The sequence below is a fragment of the Musa acuminata genome, chromosome BXJ2-1 (assembly GCF_036884655.1).
Source record: "Musa acuminata AAA Group cultivar baxijiao chromosome BXJ2-1, Cavendish_Baxijiao_AAA, whole genome shotgun sequence".
Taxonomy (NCBI): Eukaryota; Viridiplantae; Streptophyta; class Magnoliopsida; order Zingiberales; family Musaceae; genus Musa; species Musa acuminata.
In genome coordinates, this window is record NC_088338.1 from 17,834,001 (window position 1) to 17,857,629 (window position 23,629).

Here is a 23,629-nt window from a genome sequence, read left to right on the forward strand (position 1 = left end):
CTACAATGCCAAAAGATAATTGTGTTCATTTTGCATTAACATTCAATTATGTTAAGAAGTGGCATTTTGATTTGGCTGCACAAATTAGCAGAAATTGAAACTTGCAAATCGGTTTCTCTCTGATTTACCAATAAATTATTACCATCAGGGTAAATGGATAATAAAATTCAGTTAGATATATAGTAAGAAATGATTTTGCAATAGACGAGCAAATATCCTAGCTTTTAGTGACTGATAATTGATGTAGAATACGATTTGCAGTCTACTAGATGACCAATAACATTATGACAATATGTTGCTTCCACCAATTGCCACGGAGAAATTATGAAGTCTAGGGTGAAGTATCATACAGATGAAAGGCCAACCTGTCATTCATAAGAAGTCCAATAGCATGGCATTGGAAATGCTCCAGCTAATGAGCACATACAACAATGGGCATGAAACAAAGCAGAGAACTTCAGCAAAGACAGCAGCTCAGCTCGCCGAATAGGAGAAAAGGAAGAAGGACAAATAGCCATTTCAAGTAGCAGTACCAGGAGGAATCTTGCAGTTTCATCCAAGACTGGGAAGCATCTGAATTGGATCGATAAGCTGTGCCTGCTGCACTGATCCTCCTCCCATGGCAAAAATATCGATTTCTTCAGTGCTGGATGTAGCCATAGTTGGTGCGCCCCTCGCTTCACCGAGGCGCCACATGTACCAGGACCCGACGGAGCGATAGGGTCTCCACCGCTCGCAGAGCTGCTCCATCTGCGAAGGCCGTGGGACATCCTCGAGGCTATATAGCATATGCACCCCCTTACGAACACCCAGGTCGCCGACGGGGAGCACATCCGGGCGGTGGAGCGAAAAGATCATGAACATGTGTACGGACCAGGCGCCGATGCCCTTGACCATAGTGAGCATGGTAAACAGCGACTTGTCATCCATGGCCACGATGGCGGCGTCGGAGAGGATGCCATTGTGGTACTTGCGGGCGAGGTCATGAAGGTAGGAAGCCTTGCGGCCAGAGACACCGATCTGGCGGAGCTGGTGCGGGTTGAGGGCGAGGACAGCCTCGGGAACGACGCCGGCCTCGCCGCCGCAGAGGGACAGGAAGCGGGTGTAGACGGAGGTCGCGGCCTTGAAGGCGAGCTGCTGGTAAAGGATGCTGCGGGCAAGGGCATGGAATGGGGGGTGGAGGCACTGGAAGAGGGGCGGCTCGTGGGCGTCGATGACGCGGGCAAGGTGGGGGTCGGCGGTGCGGAGGTGACGTAGGGCGGCAGCGATCTCCCCGTCGGCGGACAGCGGCCGGGGAACCACGCGGACGGCGAGGCGGCCGGTGGAGGAGGGGGTTTTCTTGGAGGCGTCTTCGGCCGCGGAAGAAGAGGACGAGGTGGAAACCTTTCGGGTCTTCCGGGGGCGGAGAGAGATGGTGGCGGTGGTAACGGGAGAGGGATTGGGGGTGGGGAGTTCCTTGGGGGAGGAGGAGGAAGAGGCGGCGGCGGCGGAGGGGGGGGTTTGCTCTCCCATGGAAGCGGAGATGGGGAGGAAACGTTGGCGGCGGTGGCGGCGGTTGCGGGAGGAGGCAATGGGGGCATCGATCTTGGAAGGGTCAATAAAAGGAGCAATAACAAGAAAGTAAGCTACAGAATTGTAGGCGACGACGTAATCGCCCGAGTGATGTCGAGCACAGATTTAGTCTTTAAAGTCTTCCCCTCCGTATCAACTCCCGACCTACTGTTCTCAACAACGCTTTAAGATGCGTGCACATGCTTGATCATCGCCACTTTAAACACTAAAATTAATATGTAATAAGGAACAAACAGAGAGATTTCATTGGTATGTGCATGGCATGTATATCGATTATCTTTGACTCGATTTATTTTGAGGTGAATTAGTTCGAGCAAATTTTAGCTACCCGATTCGATTCGATCGATTCATGGCAACGCCTTTGAAGCGTCTGCTGCATCAGCAAATCATCGTTACAACAACAAAAGTTGATATCTCAATGTGACGTTCGTCAAAGTAAGCAAAAAATATATAATATTCGATAAATACATCTTTGTTTCATTCCTAATAACTTAGAATTATCAATTTCTAATGTCATTTAAATACTAAAATATTTAACACTTTAGATAAGATGGACAGTTTCAAAGAAATATAACCATTGTCGATACTTGGAAATTAGAAATACTTTTGAAAAGTAGTCATCTAATACTAGACAATACTAGGTAGGTCAAGTTGAAAAATCTACTTCTACACCACTTTAAACATCAAACTTTTTGGAAACAATCATGAGTTACAAGAGCAAATTGCACAATCTCAAACTTATAATTTTGATTGGAATGAGACATTTATAATCGATGACAATGAAGATAGTTATAAGATATTTGAACAAGAATGGATTGATTAAAGAACAACAAAAAAGTCGAGGAAGATATATGTCATAATATACATGATGTCTATGATATTGTCGATGAGCTTATCGATTTTAATCTAGATATGTATAAAAATCTCTATGAGGAAAGAGTTATAGAAGCCTTAATCTTTTAACTCCATATCCAAATGAAGATGAACTTATCATCGATGAGCTATATATTGTTGGATAAGTAAAAATTTATCAAATCTATAATTTGTTGATATGATACTGTTTAATATAATAATTTATTTATGATATTTGACACATAATTTATTCATGTTTTATAGGTATTTAAAGATATTTTAGAGTTTAAAAAAGTTTTGCAAGAATATTATAAAGAAGAATTTTGAGATAAAAATTATCTATGTATGGCCAAGTCTATTATTTCGAAGGATGTAATCTTTTGATTTCAAGCTTTTGACACTTGGCGTATTTTTGTTGTACCTATATATGTATCCATAAATAAAATAATATAATAAATAAAGTATCATATTTTAAAGATATAAAATATTAAAATATTATACCTCAATGATATTATCAATTGGCATTAGAAGCCTTTTCAGTAGGAATCGAAGTATGCATTTGATATACTTACATAATAAGCATAGACAAAATTATAAAACATATGTACATATCTTTAAATGAACTCTAAACTAAAATATAAATAAAAATACACAAACTATACAATTGATAAAAGTCGACGATGATGATACTATCATCACCTAAAACCAACTTACACGTGAGATCTTCTATATTTTATCTATTTGACAACTCTTTTATAAAGTATTTTTTTATTTATATAATAAAAAAAACTATTGCTTTAACATCGACCACTTCTTCATGATTTGGAACATGAATAGGGCTAAACTTAGTTGAGCCATTGACGAACCAAAAAATGCAACCCTCACTTGAGGTTTTCAAAATACTAAAATGGATATATCGTTATGTCATAATATTAGAAATATATGTTATATAATTAATTAGAGTCTTCGTAAATACATCCATATGATACTACTTAGGAGAAATAGGTATCATGTAGCCTCCACTTGGTTTAAAAGTAAATACATCCATATGGTTTAAAATAATCCATGTAACTATGATTATTAACTATACACTATCCTATATGACATGGTGAGGGAGGTATCACTAATTTCATATCTACCAAAAAATATAATTAATTAGTTATGTATAACATAATAATATTTATTATAAATTATTAAGTATATATATATATATATATATATATATATATATACCTATTATAACTCCTTCGTCTATGTTTTCAGAGTCGAAGGGATCTACACAATGAGATATTAATTTATATATAAAAGTAAATATTATAAATAAGACAAAGGTAATCAGAATCATCTAAAAACAATTTGTCACTATAATGATAGGAAAAAAGATTTCATGTTAGGTCATAATGTTGACATTTGTATATTCATTTATGAAGTATAATATTGAATGTTGACATTTGTATATTATCAAGTAGCACAACGATGATAAAAGTCATTTTTAGATCAACACAATTAGAAAATTCAACTTGACATGCTAATTTTTTGAAGTCAACCAAATTGCAAAAGATTTTGACTTAATATAAGGCCAAACTATCTCTAAACTGCATAGTCCAACTCTATCAACAAATTGAAGTATATATCTCATTTTTAATTTAGGAGGATCAACGATATATTGTGAACCACCTTGACCACACCATGATGATCAACTACATTTAAATCCAAAGCAAGTTTGGAGCAGAAAACTAGTTTCTCCAACCAATCATAGTAGGCTGATTCCTGATTCTATACTATTTTAGAGATATTATATCATCATCGACCAATCAAAGCACATCAAAGTTTATATTAAAACATGATGGAAACTCTAGAAGAACATGTTACTATCGAGGGTTCTCGTAGACTACAAACCGTAGAGGGAGGGAAGCAGTATCCGATCCGATCCGATCCGAAGTGACCCAATCAGAAGTGACTTGACCCAAATCTAGACTCCCTGATCGAACCAAACCAGCCCGTGAATTGTGCCTCGAAACAATCCAATTCAAGGGCATTATCGAAAGTTTTAATAAAAAGGTATCCCATGGTAAAATTTAATTGTAAAAACATCATCCGATAAAAATCTAATAAGTTTTTCAATAAAATATCATATTCTATTTATGGATTATGGTATCACTATGATATAAATGCTTAATCTAGTTTGTGGCATGTATTATTCATTCGGTATCATTTTGGTCTAGTTATTTTCGCCAAATAAACATTTGACTGACGCTTGTAAAATAATTAAAAATATTTTTTTTTATCTAATTATATCATTATTATTATTATTATTATTATTATTATTATTATTATTATTATTATTATTATTATTATTATTTATTTTAATTTTTAGAATAATTTAAGTTGGAAACTCTCGAGTAATATACACATGAGTTCCATATTACAACATTTGAAAACAATTATCCTACCACATCAAAAATGTTTTCCAACCCTATAAACTCGATCAATTCAACCTTAGGTGGTGGTAATAAATCATCTGTGTTTGGTACAGTAAATTTGGTAACATATTTTTTTTCCTTATAGAAACAAATAAGTAGCATATCATACAAGCTTAAACCTATTACCATGTACTGATTTCCAAATTGTTAGTGTGTCAGATATGCAAAGATAGGGCTTTTAATTATGTCACCATTGAAAGGGAAACCATAATAATATAATAAAGGAGAGAGAGAGAGAGAGAGAGAGAGAGAGAGAGAGAGAATCGCTATCTGACAAACAAATAGTTTCGGTCGTGGGCTTTCAAAACCAGTTGTAAACGGGCCAAATCTAATCGATGCCAAATCGACTCGAACCGGCTTGAGGATTGCAAGATCAATGCAACGCTCAACCCGGTCCAGCTTTGATTACTTTCCACATCAAGTGGTGTTTCTAATCACATAGTTAAAAAGACTAGGAGTTAACTTGATCTTCTTGGTGAGGATTCAAGCCAAACACATCATTTATTGAAGTCAATTTGCAGTCCATGCCTATCTTATGCTAAGCTCATGCATCAGATAAATAGAATAAGAAGCTAAATGCGTTAGCAAGAGGTTCACAGTCTATTTAATACTCGATTGCATGCTCACACTCACAGCTTTTCACTTGTATGTGTATTCCGTTGCCACATTCTGGCACAAGACTTGCTGATGACACTTCGTCTCTCTTTCCAACTCGGTTCTTAGGTTGAGAACCATGGATGCACTGCACATTCTGAAACCAACTCAAATGTTCTACTGCCTGATTCTGGTTTCAGCAAGCAAATACAGATTTGACATCAACCAATGTAAACCCATCAGGAACATGCACAACCCTTTTCACTACACATCTTGAGTCGAACCAGATAGTAAGGTAAGAATGGTATTTGGCCTCAGAAAACAATCTGTGTCAACATAATCCAGTTTCACGACACATCATGCTCAACAGAGGTGAATGAGATACATATAGACTCCCGATATGGAAGAGTTATCATGGTTTTCTAAAAAATAACCTATCGTTGCTCAATCAATTTGTGAAGCAAGACATATAACAATATCTTCTTGTGTTTCTCATGTAGTTTAGGTAAGAAGACTAATACAAGAATCTCATGTGTCATAGAAGAAATCAACCAAAATTTATGTTAATAATATGTCAACTATTTTTTTGGCTAAAAATCTAATCTATCATGAGAGATCCAAGCATATTGACATAATGTTTTATTTTATAAGAAAGCAGCATAAAGATGTGAAGCTACTTCATGCAAAAACAAATGAACAAGTACCGAATATCTTTACAAAACCCCTAAAAGTTGAAATTTTCAAATATCTCACATAAAAGACAAGTTAAATTAAAATTCAGTACCCAGGAAGAGTCCAATTTAAATTTTACCTCATAAGAGATTAAATATGATATATTGTCTTCAGAGTCTATCCTTAGACTGTATATGGTTATGTTTTGTATTCTTTTTTCTCAGTAATATGATAAAAGATTCATATAGTCGACTTTAAATAATTAAAACTTATGATATTATTATTATTATTATTAAAAATAAGTAAATTGTGTCAAGTTTTTAGTGAATATATTTGAGATATCTTTTCTTTTGTCTAAATTATTTTATTTTACTCTCGCTCTGATGGGTCAAGGCCATTGTTTCTTTCAATCTGTTCTGATCATCTTTTGAACAGGGTGAGATGAAGAACTGCAATGCATGTATGTACTGTGGGTCACAAGAGTGCAGACCACACTAAAAGCATGGCTTAGGTATTCACTTGCCTTGGACAGCAGACTTGGATTGTTTTCAGCCACGAAGCTTCAATCAGAAAAGGTGCTCTCAGCTTATCGCCCACAGAAATAGCAGAATGGAGCCCATGGCTTAGTTGTTCACTTACTTGCCCAGGGCAGCAGACTTTGATTGTTTTCTATCGTGAAGCTTCAATCAGAAAAGAAGGTGATCTCAGTGTATCGCCCACATAAATATCAGAATGGAACCATTTTGCTGCAGGTGATGAAGTACAACTGACAGTCCTTGGCACAGTCCTCACTTGAGCTGCAGATTAACCTAACAAGAGCATGTAACATCAAGTCAGTACCATGGCACTCGTCTCAAGGATGGATTGTTGTGGCACACAGGATTGAATCTTTGCGTCGGAGTGGATCCATACCCAGGATGGATAAATCAGTATCCATCCATGTTTAGGCTCATCTCGTCTGAATACAAACATGATTTATGCTTTTGTTACCGATGATAATGTCATCAGTGGGACCCATCAAGGATAAGAAAGAAACGTGGCTTCCCCCCCACTTGCATTCACTGATCTCACTGCTATTGATGTGGTAGATCCAATCCACACAAGAATCCATGAAGCTGGGGCAGGGAAGATTTAGGTTGGTAGCATGAAATGAAGCCCCAAGTTCACGTGCATGCAGTACACCGAATAAAAACCCTAACATGCATTGTATGTGTGGCAGCAGGGTCACCACGAAGCAACATATTTTTCTTTGTTTTAGCTTTGTTATGACGGCAGCCTGTGATTGCGAGCAAACGAAGGCCATCAGTTCCATGACACTGCTGAGAAGAGAACAATGCAAATGATGCAGTGGGAGCCCCAGATCAAGGGTCACATGCCCCAGAGAAGACAAGGACTCACCATTTCTTATTCTTTTCCTGGTTAGAACTGTTGTGGTTGCTATTTCTTGAAGCTGTTCCAGAATGATCTGTGTGACTCCTGGCTCTTCTTCAATGTTTAGGGTTTCTTTTGGGGAAAGTGAACTATTGTTGGATGCCTTCTGATCCAAGTAGCATGTGCATTAGAACTCTGGGAGCCATGAATCTTTCTACAGGGCACACTGGGAAATGGTGTATGACATTAAGAAATTAAGGTTGACTCTCTAATGGAGATTTAAACTCAACTAAAGTAGTTCAAGGCAATAAATTAAGTTCACATAAGATAACAAGCCGCACCTGTTCTGATGTTTGAGTATGTATTCTGTCATCCTCCATGATTGCACAGATTGCTAGCGTAGGTACAGATTGCTACTAATGGATCAACCTGACTATAGTTTCACATCAGCACAACTTTCATTAGCATATAAATCTTTCCAACAGCAACTTCTGAGTATTATTTTCCAAGGTTTAATCTATCTGGTATTCGAGTTCGGATTATAACTAATATAATATACAAATAATTGCTTAAATAAAATGACAAGATAGTTACCTCCCAGAGTGGACAAAGCAGTATCCTCCCGCCCGTGATCAGCTGCATGTGATCAGGAGCAGCTGCTGTTGTCATTGCCCCACTCATGTGCCCTACTTCGGCCTTTGCATGCATCAGGAAGAAACACACTTACAGAAACCCTCTCCTCTGTGATGGAGTTTTGGTGGAATTGTAATCTTTCATGTCACTGTTACGAGTTGATGTGCATGTAGCAGAGGCTGCAGAACTCCTGGACTAGCTTGCAGCAAGCTGGTAGGGTAGTGTTGTCCCTGCTGATTGTCACAAGATATATGAGCGCGTGATTCCCCCAGAAACAAAATATTATGTTTGCAAAAGGTTTGAGTGACAAGAATGTGACTGTTTGCGTAGGACATTTTGAATTCCTTGCCTTTCAGACTTCTCTATTGTTATGTAGCAGTAGGTGGAGAGGAAAGAGTCACGAGAGAGGGAAAGGGCTTGTGGCTATTTAAACCCAGCCTTCCCTCCTCTCTCACACAAAACGTAAAGATGAGGGACTTTAGACTGAAATGCTTTGGGCTGATTCTCCTTGTCATTCTTGTGATGTGCTCAAATTTTGATGCTTGTGAGGGGAGGAAAGGAAGGCGTTGGAGGAAACAAAACCCTCCCTCTTCCTCCTTGGCTAGAAAGAAGATAAAAAATGGTGGTGGCGACAACCATGGCAGCGGAGGAAGAGGAGATTACCTGAGTGCAACTCTGAGCCCAAACCCGATAACAGAGTATCCGATGAAGACAGCCATGTTCAATGTGCTCGATTTCGGAGCAAAGGGAGATGGCATCGCAGATGACACCGAGGTAGCCATTGTTACCTTCTCCTCGTATCCTTGTTGGTATTAGCTGAAACCAATCCACATTGCTGACCATTACAAACCAGCATGGCTCTCCTTGATTGGCATTTTATCACATTTAACACCTACAAACACAATACAACACATCTACATGTTAAGTTAATAAGGATATGTTTCTCTTTGCAAGGTATTGACAATATGCCAACTAGTTTTCCCTCGGTGGGGAAAAGCAATAAAGCCATAACTAAACCAGCAAAAGTTCCAAAGCAAGAGTTAGAAACATCCTCTTTTTTTGTCTCATTCACCTAAAAGAAAATTTCAAGTGCATATATCGTACTTCTAAATTGCAGAAGCTGATGAATATATACAGCATGTAAACAGACGAAATGGTGGAAAAAGTTGATGCTCATATACCTGACTTCATGAACAAATGCAGGCCTTCCAGGCTGCATGGGCTGCTGCTTGCAAGGTGGAAGGGTCAACTGTGGTTGTTCCAGCAGAATTTGAATTCCTTGTAGGCCCTATCTCCTTCTCTGGACCTTATTGTCAGCCCAACATTGCTCTCCAGGTATATCTCGCAGCTCAATCCTGAAAACAAAATCCTCAAAACAAATAAGTAACTGACAAGAAAAAACAACTAAATAGGATACTTGTGTACTACAGTTTGCTAGAAACAATTGGTCACTATATTGGCAAGTAGGTTTCGTCGTGATCCACTGTGTAGGTCCAGGTTGTGCCTGACCACAACTTAAAAGATTTAATACATGGGTTCAACGAACCAAGACAGGTATCCAGAATCAGATAGTTATCACATTAGATCCTAGTGTTAACCAGTTTAGATACATTTGTATAATTTGACAAGAATTTGTTATTGATAGATTGGATGGGTATGAGCCATGAAACCCCCACAGCAACAGCAGCTACCTCTTACATAAGCAAACCTGTGATAAGAACCATCGGAACTATTGGTAATGAATAAATAGGTTTAATTTAAGTTATTCCTTCCTCCAAAGAAAAGGTTTAACCAAGTTTACCAGCAGGGTCCAAACAAAAGGAGAAAACTGATATGCTCTGTAGAAAATGAAACACACATGAAGAACTGAACTCTCTTGCAGCTGGATGGAATGATCATTGCTCCAACTGATGCCAAAAGGTGGGGTTCTGGGCTACTGTGGTGGATTGAGTTCTCAAAGCTGCAAGGAATATCAATTCAAGGCAGTGGAACAATAGAAGGGCAAGGCAGTGTATGGTGGACAACTATGGAGTCTGATGTTGATCCAGTAAGCCACATAAACATCTATCTCCATCATAAATATATGAATAGATCTGCCCACCGTTCCCAATTTCTAGAATTCTTATCTGCTTACCAGGGAAGAAAAACCAATCCAGGTTCATTTTCTGTTAAAGTAATTCCTGTCACCTTGAGGAATAAGTACCATCTCACAATATATATTCAACAAAAACTCCTGACTTTCATCCTTCAGACTCATTTCCCATTCTAATAATAATCATAATATTCATCAGATATTCCTAATGGTGAAACCTTTGACAGATAAATGCTGAGCTCAGTATGAAACTGCCGCAGATCAAGCCAACTGTAAGATTTCTTGCCTTGCAGCTACTCTAACAATAAAGCAATATCAAGACATGATTAACAATACTTTGCATATTTTTTCTTCTCTAATTCTGTTCTGCAGGCTCTGAGATTCTATGGGAGTTACAATGTCACAGTAACTGGCATCACAATCCAGAACAGTCCACAGTGCCACCTCAAGTTTGACAATTGTGAAGCTGTCCAGGTCTTCAACATGACAATCAATTCACCAGGAAGCAGCCTTAACACAGATGGCATACATCTTCAAAATTCTAGAGATGTTATGATTCATCATACCAACATGAGCTGCGGTATAGCCTATACACCGTTCAGGAATTTCCTGTTTGATGGCATACAAAATGATTATTCTGGTGATTGTTGACCCTCATACGAAGAGTCAAAATGATCATGGGGACCAACTTGACTTCATTTTTTTAATACATTTTTAGGCCTTCCCTGTTCTTAAAACAGCTTAGAATGCAAGTTCCTGTGTTCTTAGTCTTAGGCATCATCTCACTAGATGTTTATCCAATATACAATAGTGACCAAAAAAATTAAGTTTTATCCGCTGGTGGGAGACCAGATTCTTCCCAATAATTTTTATCTTCACCTGAAAGAATAGAAATCAAATAATGAGAAAGAAAGTGCTTAGAATTCGAGTAAAGAAAAATTAACTTGCGCTTATATCATACTTCACTTATAAGTTAATTCCAATCATGTCATCGATGTAACAGCTATTGACTTTCTTAATATACAGGTGATGACTGCATCTCCATCCAAACCGGATGCTCAAACATCAATATACACAGTGTAGAATGTGGCCCAGGCCACGGGATCAGCATTGGAGGCCTCGGAAGAGACAACACCAAAGCATGTGTTTCTAACATAACAATAAGGGATGTCAATATGCACAACACCATGACCGGTGTCAGAATCAAGACCTGGCAGGTACATGCTTGAGCAGCGTCATAAAAATTATGATAAATTCGACCCTTCTGATTTTTCTCAGTTAGGCATTCATAAAAATCAAGGTTGATGTCTTCTGCAAAGAATTAACAGTTGACTAGCAACATCAAATCACAATTTTCTTATCCTACCAATACAATTCCTTGTTAGCTACATTCTTCGAGTCCTTGTGCTACCTGGATGTGCTAATGGTTATCTGCATACCTATTAAATTATCACAGGGTGGATCGGGCTCCGTCCAGAGTATAAAATTCTCAAACATAAGAGTATCAGAGGTCCAAACTCCAGTTGTCATAGACCAATTTTACTGTGACAGAAGCTCCTGCAAGAACCAGACATCAGCAGTGGCACTGTCCAGCATCGCATATGAGAACATAAAAGGGACCTATACAGTAAAACCAGTGCACTTTGCTTGCAGCGACAGCTCTCCATGTTCAGACATTAGCCTAACCGAGGTTGAGCTTGAACCACTACAGGAACATTATCATATTTATGAACCCTTCTGCTGGCAGGCTTTCGGGGAACTGTACACCCCAACCGTTCCTCCAATTGTCTGCCTGCAGAATGGAAAACCAACAAGCAAACCTATCTTGTCCGATGATGACTTGTGCTGATACTACCATAGTCAATAATCATTGATGCAAATACATGTGTGGTCATTTAATTATCACGACCCCTTTGCACCATTAGGAGTAAAAATCTAGATTCTCCAGTTAACATCATTACAATTACTACAAGAGTTTATATAATTTTCATATATAAGCAAATATATGTACATTGTTGTTCCCCGTAGTGGCACTCCACATATATTGATATATGGAAATAGGTTATGCTAAGTTCAGTTCATTGTTAATGGTATATATACAGATCATTAGTTATATATGTTGATTCAAATTTTGAGAAACATGCAGCAGCTGTGCTAGCTATTCAATTTTATCGAAATAAGCTGAATGACAATCATTAGAAATATTTACTTAATGCACTAAGCCTTTGTTTCTAAGCATTTCTGGAGATGCTTAAATTAAAGTTTCTGATGCCAAAGACTGATGAAAACCTCCCAAGGCAAGCAGAATCTTATCCAAGCAACTAACGGAACAAAAATCTATGCACAGGTGAATTAGTTCATCAGAAGAAACATAACAGTTTTTGATGCATCAGTTCTGCCAGAAGTAGTATAGATATTTCTCAAACAAGAATTCACTAGAAGCACTCATGACAAGCAATGCAATGAGAACACTTGAAAGTCCATACTTGTTTATAAGTTCCAAAATAAGATAGCCTTGTCTGGGAAATATGATAGTACCAAAGGGCAGAGGCTGCTTGATCAAATTATCTGACATTTTGTATAAACTCCACAGATCGTTCTATAAAACAGATGTACAGTTACATGCATATGTTCATACAGCTACCCTAGCAAGTAAATGGAAATTAAAAGTTAAAAAAGAAAGGAAATAATATTTTAGTCTTCCACTACATACAAGTGATAGGACAATCAACACTAATTGGACAAGTAACAATACACCTATGAAATGCCAGCTAGGTTCAATAATTCATTACAAAAACAAAAATGTGTATGTTTTTGGCTGTTTGTAGTTTCAACCTACTCAGAAGTAACTTCAATTTACCACCATAGAAATAAGTTTTCATTGTTCTTTACCCACTATCCATCTGCTCAACTTGACTTGAAAATAAATATGCATCTTTAAGGGAATTTCATTTATCAAGTATACATTGGTTAAGACCCGAAGTTTGATGACCAGAATGTATATATCTTTTAAGTGCAAACTCTGAAAGATTGGTCACATGTTAACACATCTCCCTCCCCCTTTCATACCAGTAAATGTTAAGTTATCATGCAATGTCCAGATATCCTTAAGAATTTGGCATCTAATAGTACCATAGATAAATATTTGAAGATTTTGAGCATGTTAGTAGTATTGTTCATTTTTTACAACACTTATAAGTGGAAAAAAAATTATGTCAGAACCACTAGGCATTGCAACTGGCAAGAAGAGTATACACGGTCACGATGCACCTAAGTTATTTGTACTCATAAATAAGTGGTATCAGGTGTTACTATTCTCCACATGGTCAGCATTGAATTTGATCATATGGAGACTAATCAAAATTTGGTACAACACATTGCCCATCAGCTGTGCAACTTCTCCAATTTGTAGTCATGTTTATTAACAAACGCCATGTCCATTCTTTGTTACACACCCCTCAGAGCTTTACACATCCCATCCATCATCAGGGCAACAACATGAATCTCATGTCATAATAATTCTTATTTCAATCAGTTCTAAACCACCTTATCCAACATTAAACGAGCAGGCAACAGTGATTTAGAAAAGCTCAAAAATTATCATTCTTCCACATGTTCTCCAAAAATTACAACCAAATATACAAAATAGTCCACCATCAAGATAACCTAAAACCACAAAGAAATCAACTTTACTGGATTATGTTGATCATAGGTGATGCAAATTAACTAGGTTTTTTCAAACATGACAAAATCATGAGAAGAATGACGTACTGGTGGATATTTCAAACATCTTCTCAACCATGTCTTCAAATTATCATCTAAGATACGCTTGTTCTTCGCCCTCAATTCAAGCCTGGGTCAGGAAACTCCACGATCTTTAACGGCGGAGCAGAAATCACCAGCTAAGAAACCGACCCTATTTCTCGTCAATTAATAGGTAGGTTGGAATGACCTACGGCGAGCGAAGTCGTCCAATGGACAGGGGGAAATCACGCTGGGCTTGGGTGGAGAACCCCGTGGCAGAGGGCCGCGAGCTAAGATTGGGGTTTCGATGGAGAAGCAAAGAAGGGATCTCCCAGGGTAGGGTAAGAGGAAGCGAGGGGGCGGCGTGGTGCGGGCAGGGTTGAGGATGGCGTCGGGGAGGGCGGGTGGGGCGGTGAGCCTGACGGCCGTCGCCTTCCTTCGCGGTTGGTTTGTATTGTAATCTTCGTGCTGCCGAACCCGAGTCCAACCGTTCCCGTCTCTGACACGACGGTTCGTCGAATCGATTTTTATTTTTTGTTTTTTCCTAATTCTTCTTTTGTGTTTTGTCCTATATATATATATATATATATACACACACATATATATATATATATACACATATATACACACACACACACACATATATATATATATATATATATATATATATATATATATATATATATATATATATATATATATATATATATATATATATATATTATATAATATATATATATATATATATATATATATATATATATATATATATATATATATATATATATATATATATATATATATATATATATATATATATATATATATATATATATATATATATATATATAACAAGGAGAGCCATAAATAGTGTTCATTTGAAGGCATCCTGTGAATCCTACTTACTGTAAAAGCTTCGGTTGTAGTTGATCACAGGCATCCACGCAACACACTGCCTTTTGCAGAGCAAGACATCGGATTAATTGGTGTTAGGCGTTCTTCACTGTCATGCAAAGAACCATATGTCCCTGTGGCTCAACTAAATTGGCTACAAAAGAAGACATCAAGTACGATCCAAAGAAAGAGGTCCATATTCCCTCAATGGAGTAATAGCTTCACATGTGCGCATGTGCAAACATTTTTTTGATGGTTACCTCTTAATCTGTGAAGCTTTTTGTGTAGTCTATGATTTATGTCCACAGATTGTCTATCACAAACATAGGTTATCGACTAACAAATTTCTCATTTCCGAGTTATTGTTCTATATTTCTACAAGCTTTACTAACCCTTCTTAAGTACATATATATGTGGATTTCTAATTATTGACAGAGCTTCAATCAATGTTAGGGTTAATTATAGATTATCCCTTGTATTTGGATCCTATTAGTGTTATAGATCCTATACATAAAAAATTTATATTGAGATTCCTATAATTTTAAAAATAAAATAAGTAATATCATTTGTCGTTAACTATATTGACGAAAAATATAATACATGGGATCGATGTATAAATGATAGACAAAAAAATAATTTTGATATTTTTTCTATATTTCAATGACTATATCGATAAAAAAAGTTAATTTTAACATCTCACATATTAAAAATAAAAGGGATATTAAAATTATATGTTTGTCATGTGTTGTATTTTTCATCAATACAACTGATGACTTTACGGAAAATTGGATTATTTATTTAACTTTTAAAATTATAGAGATCTCAATACAAATTTTTAAGCATAAAGACTGTAATATTAATAGGATCTAAATATAGAGGGTAATATGTAATTAGCCCTCAATATTAGGATGATAAGTAGGTTAGGCTATGGGTAGTTTTCTACCCAACCTAATTGCTGTGCCAAATGAGGAATTTCTTGAAGGGTTTTGTAACTCATTGAATCAGAAAAGATAAGGAGTTGAATCAAAACTAAAGTATTGTTTGCAATTTCTCAAAAAACTTCAGTTTACTTAGTCGATATGGAGTTAATCTCTTGTCTATTTATTAGGTACTGCATCAATTCTTCCAAACCTACAAATGAAACTGATGAGTCTAGTCATGATGATTTTATAGTTGAGATTTGAGTTTGATCAAGCCAAATAAGTAAGGTAGAAGGTGTAGGTGACAGCCTCCCTCCTATATATATGCTGATCCAGATTGGAATTCACCTACTCACCTTCCAATCCTTGCAAGTTGCTGAAGAAATGTCCTGTTGATGATGAACATTAATGCATTTTTATCACCAAATTAAACCTTCATGACTCACTAAAAATTCTTTACGAATCCAAGTCCTGTTATCACTTCGGAAAATTCTAATTGATAGAATTTTCTTCGACATTTTCTTGTGCTGTTTAATTAGTTTGTGAGTGAATATGCATAAAATATAAGACATGAATTGATGTTTTAGTACAAATGTACAGTCCTTCAGATAGGAAAATCCACTCGACAGTGCTCCAGATCTTAAGTCTGCATGCTGTTCTAGAGTGTAGCATGCATCATGTATGCAAATATTTCTGTCCTTGTTTGATGACATGGAGCAGTAAGAAGAAAAGAAAGCCATTGCATCAATCCAATCATGCATGCAGCGGCTGTTCTTTTGTCATCCACCTGATGAGGCTTATGAGCACCAAAAGGTGTTTGCAGGCTCACTCAGCGACCCTCACACGTGAACAGCAATACTTCGTCTACGTAGAGAACTGATCCTACGTCTTCTGCGACGTCTCACAGTCGACACAAAGTAATCGACTCCAAGGAATCTGCTCAGCAATTGCGACAGCCTCCAAACTGAGAGATATTTCTCAGAAACTGGACGACCGAATTCAATGTACTATTAATTCCACTTTTATTACGTGAGAAATCTTCTTCCTATATGGAGATAGAGAGAGAGGTGTTTGCGTTGTTGACTTCTAGTGGATTACAGGGAACGATAAGCAGCTTTGGAGCTTAATTCTTTGTTATGAGTTAGGCATCACAGACGATAATAAACCTCTCAGGGAGTAGAAGCTGTTCATAGCCTCTATAAAACCCACAACAACTTCCTCCCTCCTCATTGCCGTGTCTCGTCCCCTCTCTGTCTCTCTTTCTCTTTGTTCCCACCTTCCTGGTGGAGGAAGGGAACATGGACAAGAGGATAAGCAACAGCCAGGAGGCTGAAGTGAGGAAAGGCCCATGGACGATGGAGGAAGACCTCATCCTCATCAACTACATCACCAACCATGGCGAGGGTGTGTGGAACAACGTCGCTCGTTCTGCAGGTATATCTATAATATATATACATATCATGCGTCCATCTTCTCCTCCCTGCATGGCTTTTTGCTCCGCTAATGGCTTCCTGTCAAGGTCTGAACCGCACCGGGAAGAGCTGCCGGCTGCGCTGGCTGAACTACCTCCGCCCCGACGTACGGCGGGGCAACATCACCCCCGAGGAGCAGCACCTGATCATGGAGCTCCATGCGAGGTGGGGAAACAGGTGAGGTCAACCTTTTGACATGGAGAACGAAGGTTAACCCATGAATGGCTCTGACCTAAATAAACACATAAGCTAGAGAAGACCGTGGAAACATACGAGTGGTCAGCGTGCTCTCTCCTTCCCACTGGATCTCCAGTCCCTTGCAGGAGAGCCACAAGTAGGGTTTCCATGAGCACGAGGCCATTGATGTGTGGTCCTAATCCCAAGTCATCATCGACTCCGATCTCTGAAATGAAACACGTGCATGGAATACCTCTCTCTCTCTCTCTCTCTCTCTCTCTCTCTCTCTCTCTCTCTCTCTCTCTCTCTCTCTCTCTACGTTTCACTTGATCTGATAGATGATGTGGAAGCTGATAGGTCTCCTTTTTTATAGTAATTCATTCATGCGATGAAGTAATATGCAACCTTAAGGTTTTGAACAGAAGTAAAAGAGAGATCCAATTATCCGAGATCTGCAACTTGTTATATTTTGATGGTTTTGGACATGAGGTGGTCGAAAATTGCGAGGCAGCTACCGGGGAGGACGGACAACGAGATAAAGAACTTTTGGAGGACCAGAATACAGAAGAAGCTGAAGCACGGCGAGCCATTCGGCGTCCAGAACGTGATGCTCACTGATGAAGCCAGCACCAGCACAACACAGGTCAACACCACCACCGATGAAGGTGCTCAACCCGGTGCTTACACCCACATGCATGACGAGCAGCAGACTGCAAACCCTGACGGCATGATCTCTGAGTTCTCCACCGAGTCCAGTGATAACTTCTGGACCGTGGACGACTTCTGGTCCATGCCATCTCTCAATGGCGATTAGTCCATCCAAATCCTCCATCTGTACCGATAAGAAACGGATGAGCTTAAACTCATTCTCTCTCGCATATCGTACTAGTTGATGAACAAAGTATATATGATGATTGCAGCACAATAAACATGTTGAAGCTTAGTTAATCCTCTTGTTGAGCTACTGTGGTTTGAACTTAACAGTCACCATGGATCCTTGCACGTGAACAAGTCGACGACTGCTCTCTATGCACAACCTTTTACCACCACTGACCCTAGACAACTCGAGCATATCTGAAGACACCTTCAAGGGCCTGCCATTTCTGGGCATGTCCAAGTGAATGAACAAGATGGACATGAGCCTAACAGTTAGGTAATCCATGGAAGATGCGCCGACCGACCGGCCTAATGGATCACGTGCGAGGAGGAGATGGATGGATGGATGAAGCTGTATAACGGGAGCCAGAAATGAGGGATTTGATTCGTTGGGTGAGGTCGAGATGGAGGTGTCATGGCCACAAGAAGTGGTGGGGGGATGGGGGTGGCACATGCCCTATTTGTGCAATTAGGGTAGGGTTTGGCATCCCTTTCCTTTGAGATGGAGAGGAAGGTGGCCATGAAGTGTCATTGTCCTGTGTTATTGAGAAGTGTCGCGTGAGCATGCAGTGGTAGTACCACATCGGCCTCATGTTGTATTCTCACGTTTTCTTAACCTAAAGGGATAAAGTATCTCCGCCATTTCGGTGGATGAAAGGGATGGTTTTGGGAAGAGAGAGATAGAGAGAGAGAGAGAGAGAGAGAGAGAGAGAGAGAGAGAGGATAAGAACAAGACACGAGAAGAAAAGGGACTGGTTTGGTATTGGAGCGAGTTTGCCTTTGAGTTCATGCATCTTTTTAACAGCTGAACACTGTTGAACCGGATATAGGTTCCAGCCCAATAAACATCTTATTCAAATATCAGATATATCATACACCAATGTAATTAAAATTGCTTAATTCATAAGACACCCAAAAAATATCAGCTCGTAAGAGTCAACTTAATTGTACCCATGAAACTGAGACTAATAAAATTGATTTAATCACTTTGTCGTTACTACACACTTAAAGTTGATTAGGACATACTTAAATCAATGAGTACTAAAAACTTTTTGCCCTCAACTCAATATGATAAAGTCGACCTCACATCCATTTCTAAATTTTGTGGTATTTGAAATTAGAAAAAAAGACTTGGTTTTGATGTAAAGTTAGATACGGAAGCCTAAGCATGCAGCCCAACTATGGACGATGCTTGAGTAAGGTAGACGTCTGCCACCGAGATCACTTAGTTGAAGGTAATCTCTCGAGCGAGAAGAATTCAATCATTTAATCTTTATCCAAGTATGTTCTGAAATATTTATATCGTAGGTGTACTCGATAATACCTTTTTGAAACTCAAATAAATATATTTGCTTTTATGTCAGACGAAAAAGATTTGAGGAAGTCTTATGAGTTCCAAGTACTAAGAGTTAAAGAGAACATAGTTGATAAGTTTTCTTTTATAACATTTATCTTATAATGGTATTGCAGAAGATTAAGTGCCTTAATGAAGGAATAGTGACTACAGATGTCATCATAATGTGCATCTTAGGATAATGTTTGTCTATGTTGAAATATAATATTCACCTTACAAACTTAACGATTTTTGCTCATATAAAAAAAGATTAGAGAATGCTGTGGATGCGTAGTATAAGATATGTTCTTTTCCCTTTGTAATCATTGGGAACTTTAATGCGATGAGCAAATGATGTTTCATCAGTTATAGCACATCGAAAACTTCGATGCTTATGTCTCGAGAGGAAGTATTTTGTGTAGGAAGATGTTTTGGTTGGTTATGGTGTATAATATGCTTTTTGATGTTTTATCTTTTGGGTAGATGCATTGTATATGAAGAGTCATTTTGATTTGGTTAGGACATATTAAATGCTCAAGTGTTTGTTTTTTTTTCCAAGATGAACATGTCAAGTGTAAGAAAATGAATGCCTTACTCTGTTATAATACATAAGATGTTTTAAATACATATATGCCTTTGACAAATGAATCATACAAGGGAAGGGAAGGGAAGAACATCATGCCCTATATTTATTTATGTGCTCTTTAATGAGCATTTGCATATTTTCATTTTTGAAGTATGAACATAAACAAGGATGAACATCTATCTAGGTGCTAAGTATTGATTGATGATAGTATATCAAATTTATTTATTAAAAGGTCAACGGTCTAACATATAAAATGTTGTTATGATGATGATATACTAGATTGATTCACTTACCAAAGATTATTAATTCGAAGCCTTATTCGATAAATTTATAAGCACTAGACGGTCTTATCAAGAATAAAAAATTAAAATTCTATTTGAGGACGTCATGGGATTTGATTATTACTAGTATTATTGAGATTCAACCTTGTCTTTACCACCTATAATTTGAAATTGAAATTTAATGTTATCCACCGCAGTAAGCGGTAGTTTCGGAAATATCCAAAAATTGAAATTTCCGTTTGCCTCCCAAACTAACCGCCATCGTAGCCACAAAAACCCCCTCTCCCGCTCGCTTTAAATCTAATGCCCCCCAACTCACTCTTTCTCTTCTCTGTCCGAGCCCGATCTCGAGCCACAGATCAGACCGAAGAGGAGGTGCCCTGCTTTATTCCTAGTTTCCTCGCCTCCCACCTCTTAGGGTTTCCTAATCTCGGTTCCGTCGTGCCCATTTCGCTCTTTCTCGTGTTCTTCTGCTTCCGATTCAGGGTTTATTTCGAGAATTCTCGCCTCGTTTAGTTGGTCTCTTTTGAAGGATTTAGGGTTCTTCAGCTCCTTTTTGCTCTGATCTACGGCTGACTCTTGTTTCTTTTTGTTGATGAGCAGGGATATGGCAGGGAAAGGAGGGAAGGGGCTTTTGGCGGCGAAGACAACGGCGGCGAACAAGGACAAGGACAAGAAGAAGCCTGTTTCTCGGTCTTCGAGAGCTGGTTTGCAGGTACGCCCTCTTCATTCTGGCGTTATATCAGGAAGAAGCCGGCTTGTGCCTTCGATTGTAATACTGGAAGATAACACTATCTCAATGATTTTGGCGTTCTTTTTGAGTTCTTAGGCACCGTCGTATGGCTATTCTAATACCAGTGCTCTAGGGTAGTGTGAATTCAACAGCGGGAACCCAGATCTTGTCCGTCGACGTTGGCAGCAGCATTTTGATAAGTAACACACCATAGTATCTTATCCAGAGTGTCTTTTACCGTATGAACTACTGCTGCTGGTTCATTTTTGTGGGAATCTGTCGTATACTGAGGGTACTAATTAGGGGTTGTACAACATTGGCATATGTTCTTTTACTCGACGATTAGGGCCTGTGGATGGAGACAAGTAGGAGTGAAAATATGAGTATTCGTGATAAGCGAACGTAATTCTTTCATTTTGGAAACAATTACTTGAGAATGGAAATGGAGATGGTAATATTTCTCATTTTATCACAATTTTCTGAGGAATCCTCATTTTGTTTATCTGGTAAAGGGTTTCTAACAGAGAAATTTAAGTGATTCATTCTCTTCTATTGATCCAAACAAGGAAAGGGAAAGCGGTCTTCTCTCTTGTTTATTCTTCCATTCTCTCACTAAGTAACTGGGAAAGTAGATTCTTAGCTGATTTGCTACTGATGCTGTTAGAACACGACCAGTGTTGGTTTTATATGTGATGTGTTGTTTGAACAATCAATTAGCTGGTGGACTTTTAATTGGTTTATCTTTGATTGTTCTGTCACATTATTTATAGTTCTTTGTTGTTACAATGTTTTTTAATTTAATTATCCAAACCAGGAAAATAGTAATTCTTATAATTTATTTTTATTGCATAATGTTGTGTATGGCCTATGTAGATTTTGGTTGGTTGGATACATTGTCATCAAGATCGCGACACTTGGATACTTGAGCAGTCCTCCATTAGTGTGAGTTTTGGCTTTTACTTGTGGACGAGGCTCCCCTTGAAGTGGACACTACGAGTCCTAATTCATTGTGATATCAAGATTGTTGGGGCACACATGATCTATCTTTCTTATTGACTCTCGAGTATGCTAGAAATAGACATCATGGATGATGGCAGTGATGTAGTGATCGTTATGCCTTCATACCTTGTAGTATTTGCAGGAATCCTAAAGATCATACTAAAATGGAGGTTATAATATCCATGCCGTGAGTGAGAGATTGTGTTATCTTGATTGGCCTCATGGGGTTATGATGCATCAATCAGTCTATTATTGTTAATAGGGCTCTAATTTTATTATTATTATTATTATTATGAGTATCTTTCTTGGTAACCAGGATCTGTCCTATATTATATTTGAGCTTGAATCATAACAAAAGATCATGTAGAATCATAACCAGGAACTTGTTCCATGTGGCACTTAGGCTTGAATCGTGACGTCGTTCATGCATGTCTTCATTTCTCATGTCAATTCGTTTGTGGATATTGTAGTTTCCTGTTGGGCGAATCCATCGGCACCTGAAATCCAGAATCTCTGCGAATGGACGAGTTGGGGCCACAGCAGCAGTGTATTCTGCTGCCATACTAGAGTACTTAACAGCGGAGGTGTTGGAGCTTGCTGGAAACGCAAGCAAGGATTTAAAGGTGAAGCGTATCACCCCGCGTCACCTTCAGCTGGCTATCCGTGGAGATGAGGAGCTTGACACCCTTATCAAGGGTACCATTGCTGGTGGTGGTGTCATCCCCCACATCCACAAATCCCTCATTAACAAATCCACCAAGGAATGAAAGTAGGGTTTTGTTGTGGTTCGTGATACTAGCTTATGTGTGGCTTTATTAATCAGTGAACCTGTTGATTATTAGCATCGAACGATCGAATGTTTGCGCTAGCTTTTCTGGTCCTAGTATAATAGGACTGGGATTTGACTGTTGTTATATAGCCTAACATCAATTCTTATGCCTCTTTAAATCAGAAACTAAACCATGTTATTGTTGTTATAACCTAACATCTCAGTATCTTTTTTAGTACAAATGTTATGAGCTGTTTGTTTGTGTGGTTTCTTACTTATTTGGGTGAAATAAATATCAGGTTGTCTCTAGCGGTATAATTTGGTTAGTGATATGACAAAAAATGGCAGACCCTGCTCCTGACGACGTCGCCCGCACGTGGACAGGCGCGGCACCCCAGGGGGGCAATAAAGGTAACGATCTGTGCCCAGACGTCAGCCTCACTGAGCGCATAGCCCCCTCGGTTGACCCGGCATAGTCGGACGAGACAGAAGCAGGTAACGGTTGGAGCTCGCCCATACCCTGCGATTCCCCGTCCTTCACGCAACATCCTCGACGATGTCGGACGCCATCAGAGG

At 38.5% G+C, this 23,629-nt stretch overlaps 4 protein-coding genes and 1 long non-coding RNA gene across 16 annotated transcripts; 3 read left to right on the forward strand and 2 right to left on the reverse strand.

The window, feature by feature from the left end:
* Positions 1–347: 347 nt before the first annotated feature.
* Positions 348–1,662, reverse strand: LOC103999911 (DNA-3-methyladenine glycosylase 1). Its single transcript, XM_018822653.2, has one exon. The coding sequence runs from the start codon at positions 1,510–1,512 to the stop codon at positions 553–555; it is 960 nt and encodes a 319-aa protein (XP_018678198.2). The 5' UTR covers positions 1,513–1,662; the 3' UTR covers positions 348–552.
* Positions 1,663–6,554: 4,892 nt separating this feature from the next.
* LOC135599039 (uncharacterized) lies at positions 6,555–14,447 on the reverse strand. Of its 10 annotated transcripts, none has more exons than XR_010481797.1 (8): positions 14,041–14,447; positions 11,709–12,061; positions 9,359–11,148; positions 8,841–9,069; positions 8,139–8,407; positions 7,886–7,977; positions 7,572–7,770; positions 6,555–7,449 (listed from the first exon to the last, which is right to left on the reverse strand). It is a non-coding gene; the product is annotated as an uncharacterized LOC135599039 (long non-coding RNA). The 10 variants fall into 10 exon arrangements; XR_010481798.1 differs by having other exon boundaries at positions 11,709–11,826; positions 14,041–14,446; XR_010481796.1 differs by lacking the exon at positions 11,709–12,061 and having other exon boundaries at positions 9,359–9,885; positions 9,979–11,148; positions 14,041–14,444.
* Positions 8,484–12,325, forward strand: LOC135599038 (polygalacturonase At1g48100-like). 2 transcript variants are annotated; one of them, XM_065093689.1, is made up of 7 exons: positions 8,484–8,951; positions 9,381–9,512; positions 10,060–10,224; positions 10,497–10,541; positions 10,642–10,849; positions 11,296–11,486; positions 11,726–12,325. In XM_065093689.1, exons 1-7 carry the CDS (start codon positions 8,646–8,648, stop codon positions 12,116–12,118), a joined length of 1,440 nt encoding a protein of 479 aa, XP_064949761.1. In that variant the 5' UTR covers positions 8,484–8,645; the 3' UTR covers positions 12,119–12,325. The 2 variants fall into 2 exon arrangements, with proteins under 2 accessions (XP_064949761.1, XP_064949762.1); XM_065093690.1 differs by having other exon boundaries at positions 8,820–8,951; positions 10,060–10,272.
* Positions 14,448–17,071: 2,624 nt separating the features above from the next.
* On the forward strand, positions 17,072–18,393 carry LOC135598135 (MYB-like transcription factor EOBII). The gene is made up of 3 exons (XM_065091676.1): positions 17,072–17,261; positions 17,347–17,476; positions 17,966–18,393. The coding sequence occupies exons 1-3, from the start codon at positions 17,126–17,128 to the stop codon at positions 18,288–18,290; spliced, it is 591 nt and encodes a 196-aa protein (XP_064947748.1). The 5' UTR covers positions 17,072–17,125; the 3' UTR covers positions 18,291–18,393.
* Positions 18,394–20,874: 2,481 nt separating this feature from the next.
* On the forward strand, positions 20,875–23,257 carry LOC135598136 (histone H2A variant 1-like). 2 transcript variants are annotated; one of them, XM_065091677.1, is made up of 3 exons: positions 20,875–20,927; positions 21,156–21,267; positions 22,755–23,257. In XM_065091677.1, the coding sequence occupies exons 2-3, from the start codon at positions 21,160–21,162 to the stop codon at positions 23,049–23,051; spliced, it is 405 nt and encodes a 134-aa protein (XP_064947749.1). In that variant the 5' UTR covers positions 20,875–20,927; positions 21,156–21,159; the 3' UTR covers positions 23,052–23,257. The 2 variants fall into 2 exon arrangements, with proteins under 2 accessions (XP_064947749.1, XP_064947750.1); XM_065091678.1 differs by having other exon boundaries at positions 20,883–21,038.
* The last annotated feature ends 372 nt before the right edge of the window (positions 23,258–23,629 follow it).

Coding starts and splice junctions, on each gene's coding strand:
- LOC103999911 (XM_018822653.2), bottom strand. CDS start 1,512: ATGGGAGAGCAAACCCCCCCCTCCGCCGCCGCCGCCTCTTCCTCCTCC.
- LOC135599038 (XM_065093689.1), top strand. CDS start 8,646: ATGAGGGACTTTAGACTGAAATGCTTTGGGCTGATTCTCCTTGTCATT. Junction 10,542..10,641: donor TGCCGCAGATCAAGCCAACT/GTAAGATTTCTT, acceptor TCTGTTCTGCAG/GCTCTGAGATTCTATGGGAG. Junction 10,850..11,295: donor TCATACCAACATGAGCTGCG/GTATAGCCTATA, acceptor CTTAATATACAG/GTGATGACTGCATCTCCATC.
- LOC135598135 (XM_065091676.1), top strand. CDS start 17,126: ATGGACAAGAGGATAAGCAACAGCCAGGAGGCTGAAGTGAGGAAAGGC. Junction 17,262..17,346: donor CAACGTCGCTCGTTCTGCAG/GTATATCTATAA, acceptor CTTCCTGTCAAG/GTCTGAACCGCACCGGGAAG. Junction 17,477..17,965: donor CATGCGAGGTGGGGAAACAG/GTGAGGTCAACC, acceptor TTTGGACATGAG/GTGGTCGAAAATTGCGAGGC.
- LOC135598136 (XM_065091677.1), top strand. CDS start 21,160: ATGGCAGGGAAAGGAGGGAAGGGGCTTTTGGCGGCGAAGACAACGGCG. Junction 21,268..22,754: donor CTTCGAGAGCTGGTTTGCAG/GTACGCCCTCTT, acceptor TGGATATTGTAG/TTTCCTGTTGGGCGAATCCA.